This window comes from Betta splendens, chromosome 5 (genome assembly GCF_900634795.4).
Source record: "Betta splendens chromosome 5, fBetSpl5.4, whole genome shotgun sequence".
Lineage (NCBI taxonomy): Eukaryota > Metazoa > Chordata > Actinopteri > Anabantiformes > Osphronemidae > Betta > Betta splendens.
In genome coordinates, this window is record NC_040885.2 from 6953270 (window position 1) to 6965035 (window position 11766).

Here is an 11766-nt window from a genome sequence, read left to right on the forward strand (position 1 = left end):
TTTTCTGTGAAATATGGTGTGAATGTTAAAAGCGACAAAAAATAAAATCCAGATACAATTATTATCATTAAAGTTGGATTATTCAGTTGTTATTTTAAAGAGGATCCAGCGTTAGCGCAATGGAGTCAGTGCGCATGCGCAAAGCTGATACAGAAAAAGATGGACGTCACAAGGGTCTGTAGTCCGCTGCTTGCGGGATCAGACTCTCAAAATAACACTATTAGTGCCCCTAACGCGGCTTCTGTTACAGACGCTGACAAAGTAATAAAAACAAAAATAGCTAGTACCCAGGTTGAAGGTGAGTCTCTCCTAAAAGGTGAAAATTCAGTTTAACGGCTTCCTACCTCCCGAGCCAACGTTAGCTGTTTAGCTAACTGGCTAAGCAGCTCAACAATCGAGTGAGGGAACTAGCTTCTTATCTATGTTAGCAGTCTAACGTTAGCTGTAAATTTCCAATTTCTAATACCGATCCGTGCAGCAATCGTAACATTATTGGCCACAAAACGTCATAACTCTGTAGACCAGCCTCAGTAAAAATAATCTAAATAGTTAGTAAACTGTGCCAGGTGCGAAGTGGTTAGCCAATGGCTAAGTGTTATGCTAGCTATCTTGTTTATATACTCACGGCCTTGGCGACCACGTACCGTTAGGTAAATTTAAATTTTACCCACAGCCTGGACGTAGATGTAACACAATGCTACTGAACCTGACAAAGCAGCAATCCAACAGAAATTGGAAACTATCTACAGCTAATAGTAAAATTAAGTCTCAGATGGCATCAGTTTAGTATGCGTGAAGTGTGGCATTAAAACACAAGGTCACCTGTTTTTCTCCTGGTGGCCTCAGGTTCTTATTAAAATAAAGTGTCATGTAAATAGAGAACATTCTATTTACTGTAGACATATTTAGTGATGCAGCACTTGTCTGTTCACTGCTGCTGTGATTATCATTTGGTAAGTACATAATTTGACCTGTATCACCAGACATCACTATTAAAGGTATTCACTTGTTTTACTTGTTGCAGCCATCTGTGTACCAGAGTGTTAGACATTATTTTTATACATATTTTAAGTTCTATATTAAATAGGTGATGGGGAAACTACTCGCTTTAATAAAGTATTGCATAGTCCTTAAGTGGACATTTCATCCAAGATTTTAACATAAAATTAAAAGTTGAACACCTACTTACTTGTTCTTCATTTGCAGTAGATGTATTTTTAAATTCATATACAAAAGTAAATAGAATGACAGTCTGACTTAATGTTAATTTCTAATAAGATGATTTTGAGTTTTGATGTGTGCTCCAGGTGCAGATTTCTCATCTGTTCAACAGTCAAAAGCATATAAGTATCACACCATTGATGAATCTTTAAAATATTTTTTTCAAACAAGGATCCACAATCAAGCAGATTTACCTAAACAGTGTTGTATACATAGTACTTTTACACTACATAATTTGAGGAAGGTACATGATCTTGTACTTCATAACTGCAAGCGCAAAGGTCAAAAACTGTCATTACTTGGCTGCAGATTAATTAATTCTGAGACCACACAGCAAACGTATGATTTCACTGATTCTGGATGTAGCATAAAAAGAAAAGCAGAAAAATAGTTCATCTTTAACTGTTTACTAAATGAACGTTTGACATGTTGGACTAGGCCTTCTAGTCAGTCAGTGCATTAGGTTCAAATAAATAATTCCGCAGTGGCATGAACACAGATAAAGTGAAATACGAAAAAGGTTTGACAAATGCAGTCATGCATTCATGGTTTTCTCAGGTGATGTTATAATTTGTCCGACCAGTGTCTGCTTTTGTTGGACAGCGATGTTCAAGGTTTGGATGTTGATTGGAAATAATCAGAATAGGATTTTTATGATAAGGTTCTGTTTACAAAACAAAACTGAATAGATTTTATTGTTAATTTGTCTCCTAGAGTTCGAATAAAGTCACATATTAAGAGTTAATTAACTGCAATTAATATGTAGCTTTTTGTGAAAATATTATTGTGACACAGCTCAACCACCCAGTGTGTTTAAGTTGGACTTGTGTACAGAGCTTAATTCTAACCATAGTGACCATATGCTGTGCTGCACAGGAGCCCAGAGTGAAGATGCCTTTCTGAATGGGCTCCTCGCTGATGACTACTGCCACATATGTGAGGCTGTGCTCTTGTTCGAATCTCAACGGCTCTCTCACTATGAGGTGTGTCCAGCCTTTCAAACACTAGTCGTGAAACTCTGCAGTACTTTGATTGACCTCATGTCTCCTGTCTCACAATTGTAGGGAAAGAAACATGCTCAAAAACTTAAGGTGTACCTGCAGACAAAGAGAGCTGAGAGGACGAACACACAGTCTACAGGCCTGCAGGTTAGCAGTCAAAATTTCTACCTGTAAACATAATTTAATTAAGTTAATCATTTTAGCCCCTTCTCCTGCTGCTAGTATAAAGAACGTGTTATGATGGAAACATTTGTGTCAGTGAGTAAATATGTCTCTTGACCATCCATTCTTGTGCTTATTCTCTGCAGCAGACAGTGATCACCAATAGGGACCGATTCTGTGAGCTGTGTAACATGATGTTTAGTTCCCAGGTGGTGGCAAAATCACATTATGAAGGCAAAGTCCATACAAAAAATCTTCGCAAACAAGGTCTTCATCCTCCAGGCAGGTGTTTTGTGTGATCTAAGCTTTGATATTTACACATTGTCTTTAACTGAGTTCAAAGGTCAAATTAACCTGAATTTCTACACGCAGTTACAGACAGGAACAAGGAAGTGTGTACTTCACTGAATGGGACCCCAAATCCTGATAAAGCTGACCAGAAACATGTCCCAGAGGGCTGTATGGGGCATCACGTGGACCCAGCAGCCAGCTCAACTGCCCTCAGCACTGAGGGTGACTTGAAGGATCCCAAAAAGTATTGTGCTCTGTGTGCTGCTTTTTTCAACAACCCCCACATGGCTTCGCAGCACTACAATGGACGCAAACACCAGCGTAATCAGGCCAGACAGGAGCTGATGAAAGAGCTTGGAGATGATGTACAACAAGGTAACACGTGATTTCATCAGCAGCTGTGTGTTAAAATCCCCCTAAATGCGGGTCCAGTCAATTACAGTTACAGTCAATATAAACTGATGTGGTAAAAACGAATTAAGCAATTATTCAATTGCTGTAGAAATTAAAATTCATGCTGTTTTCTCACTTTTCCCACTTTCTGTTGTCTGCAGGCAGTCCCCTTATGTGTCAGATGTGCAGTCTGCAGTTTAACTCTGTGGAGATGTACAAGGCCCACATGCATGGAAACAAACACCAGGTTAGGTAAGAACAAGTCTCTTCAGACGGTATTAAGAAATGACATTGATGTATTGTACATACAATGATGTATATGAACAAATGCTATTGCTATCAGTTGAGCAGCTATTTGATTCCTGTTTATGTTGTTGACAGGGAGAAGAAGGTTGTCGACCTGTGCAAATCCCAACATAAAGCCTACAGCACATTTGCAGATGAACTGGCGGATTACATACAAGTTCAGAAAGCTCGTGGAATCACACCCAAGGCAAATCAAGCCTCTCTTCAGGGTGATGAAGCAGATGAGGAGGAAGAACAAACATTTGACACTGGGGATGTAACAAAACTTCACAAACCTTTAGCCAACCTTCCTTCCAAATCTCAGTCCCATTATCAGTCCTGGCCTGGTTCATACTACTCAGTTAAAGTGTGGGGTTCTCGGTACCAGGGCCCATCATGGCCCTCTCAACACTCAGCTACCAACTTCCCACCCTCAGCTCTCTTAGAATCAGGCTCTCCACAGTTTCCTGGTCGAACTATTCAGAGAAAGAGGCAAAGAAAGCAGTCAAGCTCTTCCTCATATACCAATTCATCATCTTACTCCTCGTACTCCTCATCCTACACGAGTAGCACAAGTGACACTGAAGATAGTGAAGATAGGCACAGAGGAAGGAGGAAGCTTAAAAGATCCAGGAAAGACGGGTGCCGAAGGAAGAGAGATGAGGTGCAAAGGAGGAATAAACAACACAGGAAAGAAGGGGAAACTCAGGAGACAAGAAGAGAAGAATGTGGAGAGTTAGATCACGAGACGAAGAGAAAAAGGCTAAAGCATCACAGTAAGCAAGCAGAAGAAATGGAATCCAGGGAGGAGGACTGTGAGGTGGAAAGAAGTGAGAACGCGATGGAAAACTTGGAGCCAAAAGAGCTGAATGACGGTAAACAGACTGAAGAGCATATTCAAACTGAAATGCATGTTGAGCTCGAGGATGATGGACAGAATGAATCAGCCAAAAGCAAATCCAGGAAAGAGAAGAAGAAGATGAAGGGGGTGAAAGCAGATACTAGGACGGAAGAGGAGAGGCTGTGGGATGATTCAATTCTGGGCTGTTGAATTTAGCAGACAAATTGTCTTTTTAACTTTGACTTTTAGGCAGACTGTTACTTCATCATGAGCATGGTATTGAAAAGTAACAACAATATATTAAGTTATTAATATTACTTATAGCAGGAAACAGTATTTTTTACCATCTCCCCCACATACATGCTAGCAGGCTAGCATTGCTTATCCATTTCCTGTTTGCACAAGATGAAACATTTCACTTGTTTTCATTTCACAAGTGTGTGTTAGATTCTCACGGAACCACAACAGCTTTATTTTTCACTTTGACACTTTTTACAACATTAATTAGTTATTAATTAATTAATTAACTGCTCAGTCAGCCATAATAAGTATGTATGTCTGTGCTCATGAACTTAATGGTGTGATTCTTGTAACAGCCTGTGGTTGGTGCTGTCGAGCTTCATTCACAGCATCACTACAGTAAATAAAAGCACATAGAACATGTATGGAAGCCTCACAAAAGCCTTTTAAAGAGTTCTGTTTTTTCACTCAGATGCAAACAGGCTTATTAGAAATGAATGGTGTGTAATGGAGTGGTTGAATGGATACAATGCAAACAACAGATTTACTTTGTGTTTACTTCTCACAGCAGCACATCAAAACTTATAATAGTGCTGAGACATAGTCTGCAGAGTATTCTGTGTGCTTGTGTGCCAGGAACTCACACATACACTATACGCACCCAAGTAGCAGCGTTTGGGGTCAGCCAGGTGCAAAAGGTGAAATCAGGACAGTTCAAATTCAAGTTCAGATGCAGTCTGTGCTGAATGAGAAAAAGATGTTTGTGACTGTGAACAGAAAGAAGTGATTGCAGTTATTTCCCATTTGCAATTCTGTTGTATTGGAAACCAGTGTTTTCAAAACTTCACATTTTTAGCAGTTCTTGTTTAAAACATGTTTAAAGTTTTCAAAAGTTTTGTGTGTTTGAATCCTGAGAGCAACATGGTGCATATCCAGCTTGTTGGGATAAAATACAACTTTCATAGCTATCAAGCCTTGTTTGACAGTAACTTACACACATTGCAAGTGAAGCAATCTTTGAAACATCTTACATGTCAGCTTGGTTACAGTTTAAAGGACCAGTGTTGACAGCAAAGTGTTTTGTGAGATGAAAAATGCCTTTGAAGATAATTTCACTTTTAACTGGTATTTTTCTTTAAAGCTCTGCTAATTAGAACCAAACTCCTATATTTGACACATTATGCATATGCAATAATTTGCTCATATGAAAATGTGAAACTTTTACTAAAATTGGATGATGAAGAGGAGCAAAAAAAAAAGAAATAGTAGTGAGCTCCTCGGCTTCACATCGGAGCAGAGACGCCACCAAAGGCTTCATGGCTTCGCTCTGAAGCCCCCTGAGATCGCCTGTTTTCAAAGAAGCCTGTGGTCTTGTTCCCTGTGTCGCTTGAATCTTCGACCCCCGTAGAAAGAATGTGGCAGCCACATCCTCTCACTTTAGGACCCCCGCCCGACTCTTCTACACCTTAACCTTCCACACATGCACACAAAACAGTCCACAGACACCACTCAGGTGATCTGACGAGCTGTAACTGTATCCAGGAATTGTGAGTTCTGTGAAAAGTAGCACAAGTGAACATTTCATTCCTCAACTTGGGAGAACGATTGCTCCAAAGTGCAAATTCCAGTCATGTTGTTTATTCTCTAATTCAAGGAACAGGATTTAATCTCAAATTTCATGATGCTTAATGAATGTACAGTACTTGTGTTAGTAAATAAATGGCCCAGATGCTGTAAGTATGATTTGGAGTTGTCAAATACACCACGGTGCATCACACTAATTTAGTCTCTGGTTAGATCAGACTAGATTGTTACCGGTGACATTTAGTTTGATAAGTAATTAGTTTTAATATTTAACTCTTAAATCATGAATTAACCAGAACTTCAAAATTCTTTGGATCTGTTTTGGAAATGTGCAGACTTGCTGTTTTTTCTGTTTTAGGTGATCATAATTGAAACTCCATTAAGAATTTAGCTCACATTAGTAGATGAAACAATCAGCTGCCATCAACACAAACATCAACACTAATATACGTTGACGTTATAGCAAACTCCTATAGCAAACGAGGCCCGTACTTCACGTCTGTTAGCAGACGTACTTCATTCATTACACGGCATTTGATGTAAGGCAGTATATGAATGTCAAGCATAACTATGGGCTCGGGGCAGTTTATTGTGACAGGAGGCAGTTTCAGGAATCAAACAAACACCCGAATCAATCACAAAACATGTCACTTCACCATTCAGATATGTAGGTAACCGTATTAACTGAAACACATGGATCTGCTTCTGAGTGACAGATGGGTATTTCATAAACGGCACACACGCGCGAGCGTCTGCTGGTTCTGGTTCTGGTTCTGGTTCTGGTTCTGGGAGCAGGTCCAGCGGTTCCGCGGCTCCGTGGATCAGGGTTGGTGTCGCCACCCCTTGCAGCGCTCTGCACACACACACACACACACACACCGAGCAGTGTGTGTGTGGCACTATGTAGGCTGAGCTAGGTCACGCACCTGGGCACAGACCACAGCACTGCACTGCGCTGCTCCGCATACAAACCTTCATGATGCTCGACATGCGGTGTCACGTCAGCTGGGATGAAAAACGGGCACGTTTATCGCTTAACGCCTTGATCAACCTGGAAGCAGCTTTATGCTTAAACGAGTCGTGTTTTTAATGACCCGAGTCATGGACAGGTTCGAGTTGTCACAGTTCCTCACGCTGCCTTCATTCCAGTCATTTTACAGTGAATGTGGGCACGTTGAAGCCCCTCGGCTCTCTGATAGGCCCCGTGTGTCACATTGGGGTGTTGCCTTGACAACTCGAGGCCCTATTAGCTCAGTTCCTCCCATCACCTCTGACAGATGCATAGCAGGAACAGAAACTATCATTGTCTTCCTTCAGCTACCGCTCCAAACACACACACACACACACACACGCGCGCGCGCGCTCGCACACAGCCTGGTGGCCGGACACAATGACCCAGCTCCCTGTGGCGTGGACGCTGCTGGCGGCCGCTCTGTGCTCGGCAGGTAGGACTCTGAGCTTCTCTCCGTTCGTCGTCTCGAGGGCCTGCGGCGCTCTCGGCCCCGCAGCTCGCCCAGGGGCCTGTAGCGAGGGGATGCGTTGATGATCTGAACCGTCTCTAATGCTCAGCGTCGATTCAGACGACGTTTGCTTGAGCTGTCGTTTACGCGAAAGAGCTAAAAGTAGTGTGAAACAGCGTGATTTGGTTTATTTGATTAAACTATAATGATCAAACTGCTACTGAATTAACATGGTTTAGTCGTCTCTGGTACCTTCTACTGTAAAATATACTGTGAATATTTATTATTAATACTAACTGTGTTTACATATTTAGGTTACGTGTATAATCTGAATTAAAGACACAATGACGATAAAATGTATTTAAAACTACGCATTGTGCAGCAGGTCTGCGATGTTTCCTATCTGCGTATTTTATGCTCCATCCAAATATTAAAATTAATTTGTAGATAATCTGGGGCTTTCTGAAATGTTCCACATTCTACTCGATATTTCATTCTAATGGCAGCGACACATTTACCTGACAGCGTATTTTAACCTTTGACTCCCAGTCACCTTTAGATATTTCATAAGACCAGCGATTGCAACAGGCGCATGAAAACGACCTGAGTTATTCTAAAATGAGATGAAGTAACAATGGATATGTGCTAAATGAAGCGCTTTCCAAATGTCACTATGGCACTGTTTGGCTTTTTCACACTTTAACTTCATCCTCATACTCACAGCTGTAGCGTTTGTGCCCTGATGCACGGTTCAAATCACACTATGGACGAGTCGAACCTTAAAGGAACCTCATACGACTCTTTCGGGCTGCAGACGCCGTGCCTTGACTTTGCTTTATAGCTGTAAAGCCTCAACACATGTTCACCACTGCATTAAAGAATCACACACGTCTTTGCCTTCCCGCTCCCAGCCTCGAGCCACCGTCTGCAGACAGAGAGGGTCAGCGCTCTCTACCCGGAGCTCCACAGCAACGCCACCGTTCAGTGCGACTGCCTCGACTACTGTGACTCTGCCTACTGGTTCCTCACCGATCCCAGCGCGGGCCACGTGCAGTTTCTGGGCAGATACAACAACGCTGACCGCGTTAACTATGCGTCCAATGTCGACAAATCGCGCTATAAACTCAGCAAGAGGGGCAGTTTGTCCTTCGCGCTGCAGGTGATCGGAGTGACAGTGAAGGACACAGGGATTTATTCTTGCGTCCTTAAAGACAAGAGCAACCAAGACATGTGGAAACCTGGGACTCTGCTCCTGCCGGGAGGTCTGTATGCTCAATATATAATAATATATATATTATATATAATCTGTCTGGTCTTAGGGTAAATTGAGCAGTTATTGATTCAACGGCTAAACCCACTGACCTTTGACATTAATGCTTCCACAGCTTACGTTGGGTTCACGGACTGCGTATTGTGCCGTACTCATTAAATTTCACCCAGGAAGCTCGGTCTTACGTTCCCGTTGCGCTCCACTCCGTAAATCCTCCTCATCACGTCCACCAGGTCCCAAACGTTTGTTGTCTGCAGGGCTATTAGTTCTGATTGTAAATTTTCACAAACACAAAGATTAGAATATCCTGACGGCCCTTGTTTCAACGGTTATAAAATCACACAGACGCACGGGAACTGAACTGCAGCGAACCCCGGTCGTGCGCTTCACGGCCACTGTGGTACTTTTATTTCTTGAGAAATGTAACAAATGTATGAAACAGGTCTGCTGAGAATTTCCAGTTTTACTGATTTAATGTTAGCTTGGGTTAAGCAGTTCTTCGTGAATGGGTGGTGGTTTACGTTTCAACCTTACAGATCTTGCATAAACAGAATGAATCATTCAGATGTAACTTAGTTTTGTATCAGTCTCTGTAACTTTACTCCTTTAATTTAACAGTACCCGCTCCAACATCACCTCCTGTGACGAAGTCCAAACCACCAGTCAAGAAAATCTGTACGTGTAAGAAGAACGCGCAGGGTGAGTTCGGGATCCTTGAGTTGTTTATGGAAGTGCGTAGTTTGTACAGTGAGCGTTTTTGATTTGATGCGTTCTCTATGGTGAGTGCGTTTATACTGGCCGGCGCCGCCACTGGACCTGAAATAAAGCTGCCGTGTATCGTGTGTTTGCTGCAGCTGGCTGCGGCTCCATGGTCCTCTGGCCGCTAGTTGGACTGGTCGCGGGCCTGGCCCTAGCCGTCGTCTGCACACTCTACTACTTCAGCCGTGAGTTGGTCCTCAGACCTGATGCAGAGCTGCTCAGCAAAATGTTCTCAAATCATATGGAAATAACCTCTACTTGCACAGTATTGCAAATATTGTGTTGTATACTGTACATTGAGGTTTTCGTTTGAAGACATTTTTTGCTCCTGGTTTATTTTAGGTCTGCCCAAAAAATGCCGCCACCAGTTTGTGAAGTGAGTAAAGAAATAAAGTCTTGTCTCTTTTTTTAATATAGCAGCTCATTGATCATAGGTTCGAAGTATTCTATAATTTAACCTCCTGCTTTATTATTCTGCGCTACAGGAGGAGCCGGTGATTGAAGCAGTGCATCTACGCGTTATGTCTGATGTGCGTACCTTCAGTGTGTATTTTTGCATACTTATATATATCATAGTGTGTATTATATAAATCTAAGTGCTGCCATGTTTTCTGAACCATTGACTGTCTACGGTGTTTTGTTACTGAATGTATAAGCTTTGCTTGTGCGATTGCAGTGGCTCAGGTGACGTCCAGTGGACCACGATGTTTGCGCATCAGCCTGAAGATCTGCTCTGCTAATAACACGGGCCCTTTACTACCAGTGAAACGTGTGCATCTGCAGCAGAGGACGCTTTTCTGTATTCGACAGCAGCCATGTAACATATTGCAACGGACAGATGTGCAGAGACGCAGACTTCGAGCTCAACGAAGTTCATTTGTAATTAATGTGCTATAAGTGATCATCCTCAGATTTGACTTACTGTGATTCCTGCAGGTTTCTGATTTTGACCTTTGTCGTTTTGTATTTGATGTTAAATCAGTGCATCAGTATCTCATATTAAAGACACGACTCTTGAACATTACCAGGGTAACCTAAACCCAAACTGTAATACAGTATTAGCTCTGTTGCTCTCTTCTGTATTTACTCATTTGTGTCTTTACGTGTTTGTTTGTACCCTTTGCATTGACGCGCAGATTTTTCTGTGAGCAAAATCTGATTGGTCAATAAATCAATAAAAGTGTATATTTCCATCCATTTACAGCAGTGCCTCTGTTTTTATACTGTAAGTGATAAAAGTGCTTATCAAATGCATTTTGAAATATTCATTTTAATAGTATTAATATTTAGTGACAAATGCTAGGACAGTTGCACACAGCTTAGCGACACTGGGTTTGGTGCCTTGCTTAAAGGAACTACAGCATAATTAGAGCACACGAACTAGAGGTGAGTGTGTCTCCAATGACAGTTGAACACAGATGACCTACTCCAGCACATTTTCCTTTATTTCACAACCTTCGTAGTTCTGTCGTACATCTGAGAGGCTCCTGTGCATGTGTAATGAAAGGACGACATGAAGCGCTTGGAAGTGGGTGTTCCATTGCCAATATCGTGTTTGGCGGAAGTTGAGTAGGTAAGTGACGGGGTTCGACTTTCTCGTTTACGTTTGATGTGTCATCTTGCATCACAGTTTCTGTTGAAATGTCTCCAAATATGCGCCAGCGAGCCTTATTGTCAGAATCTTAGACCTTTTAGGACAAACTGTGCATGTTGTGTTGTCTCTCTCCCTCTCTCGCACACACACACGCACACTCACACACACGCACACTCACACACACGTACACCTGTGCAGTTTGAGGCCTGTAAAGAAACAAGTCAGACTGGTGGTTGTTCAGGTCTCGGGGAGTGTGCGCAGCCTTTTCCTGTGTGCCAGAGAGAGAGAGGAGACAAAGCCGTGAGCGCCGAGATGCTATCGCTCGCTCAGCTTTGAGCTCTCCATCGAGCCTCTGAAACAAAAAGACCACAAAAGTACCACAGACCGAACCACAAGCACTGGCAGAGACACAGAATAAGAAAGACGAAAAAGAAAGAGCGTTAGAGTTGTGAAATGAGAAATAAGCTAATGACGAATTAAGCTACCTTCAAATCGTCAGAGGAGTTTGCGTTATTGAATAGAATCAAACACAACACCACCTTCTCACTAACTGCATCTACTGTACAGTGTGTGTGTGTGTGTGTGTGTGTGTGTGTGTGTGTGTGTGTGTGTGTGTGTGTGTGTGTGTGTGTGTGTGTGTCAGGGGTTCATTTAACTTTTATGAA

At 42.1% G+C, this 11766-nt stretch overlaps 2 protein-coding genes across 3 annotated transcripts; both read left to right on the forward strand.

The window, feature by feature from the left end:
- Window positions 1-126: 126 nt before the first annotated feature.
- On the forward strand, window positions 127-6177 carry zmat1 (zinc finger matrin-type 1). 2 transcript variants are annotated; one of them, XM_029151567.3, is made up of 7 exons: window positions 127-298; window positions 2098-2204; window positions 2286-2369; window positions 2531-2666; window positions 2757-3050; window positions 3230-3320; window positions 3450-6177. In XM_029151567.3, the coding sequence occupies exons 1-7, from the start codon at window positions 160-162 to the stop codon at window positions 4402-4404; spliced, it is 1806 nt and encodes a 601-aa protein (XP_029007400.1). In that variant the 5' UTR covers window positions 127-159; the 3' UTR covers window positions 4405-6177. The 2 variants fall into 2 exon arrangements, with proteins under 2 accessions (XP_029007400.1, XP_055364848.1); XM_055508873.1 differs by having other exon boundaries at window positions 2534-2666.
- A 1105-nt stretch (window positions 6178-7282) lies between these two features.
- On the forward strand, window positions 7283-10704 carry cd8b (cd8 beta). Its single transcript, XM_029152231.3, has 7 exons — window positions 7283-7463; window positions 8390-8740; window positions 9367-9447; window positions 9603-9692; window positions 9850-9883; window positions 9993-10037; window positions 10184-10704. The coding sequence occupies exons 1-6, from the start codon at window positions 7409-7411 to the stop codon at window positions 10003-10005; spliced, it is 624 nt and encodes a 207-aa protein (XP_029008064.1). The 5' UTR covers window positions 7283-7408; the 3' UTR covers window positions 10006-10037; window positions 10184-10704.
- Window positions 10705-11766: the final 1062 nt, after the last annotated feature.

Bases quoted from the DNA above. Each gene is read 5' to 3' on its own strand.
- zmat1 (XM_029151567.3), top strand. From the start codon at position 160: ATGGACGTCACAAGGGTCTGTAGTCCGCTGCTTGCGGGATCAGACTCT. The intron at 2,205-2,285 runs GTGTGTCCAGCC...TCACAATTGTAG, and splicing joins AACGGCTCTCTCACTATGAG to GGAAAGAAACATGCTCAAAA. The intron at 3,321-3,449 runs GTAAGAACAAGT...TGTTGTTGACAG, and splicing joins GGAAACAAACACCAGGTTAG to GGAGAAGAAGGTTGTCGACC.
- cd8b (XM_029152231.3), top strand. From the start codon at position 7,409: ATGACCCAGCTCCCTGTGGCGTGGACGCTGCTGGCGGCCGCTCTGTGC. The intron at 8,741-9,366 runs GTCTGTATGCTC...TTAATTTAACAG, and splicing joins GACTCTGCTCCTGCCGGGAG to TACCCGCTCCAACATCACCT. The intron at 9,448-9,602 runs GTGAGTTCGGGA...TGTTTGCTGCAG, and splicing joins GTGTAAGAAGAACGCGCAGG to CTGGCTGCGGCTCCATGGTC.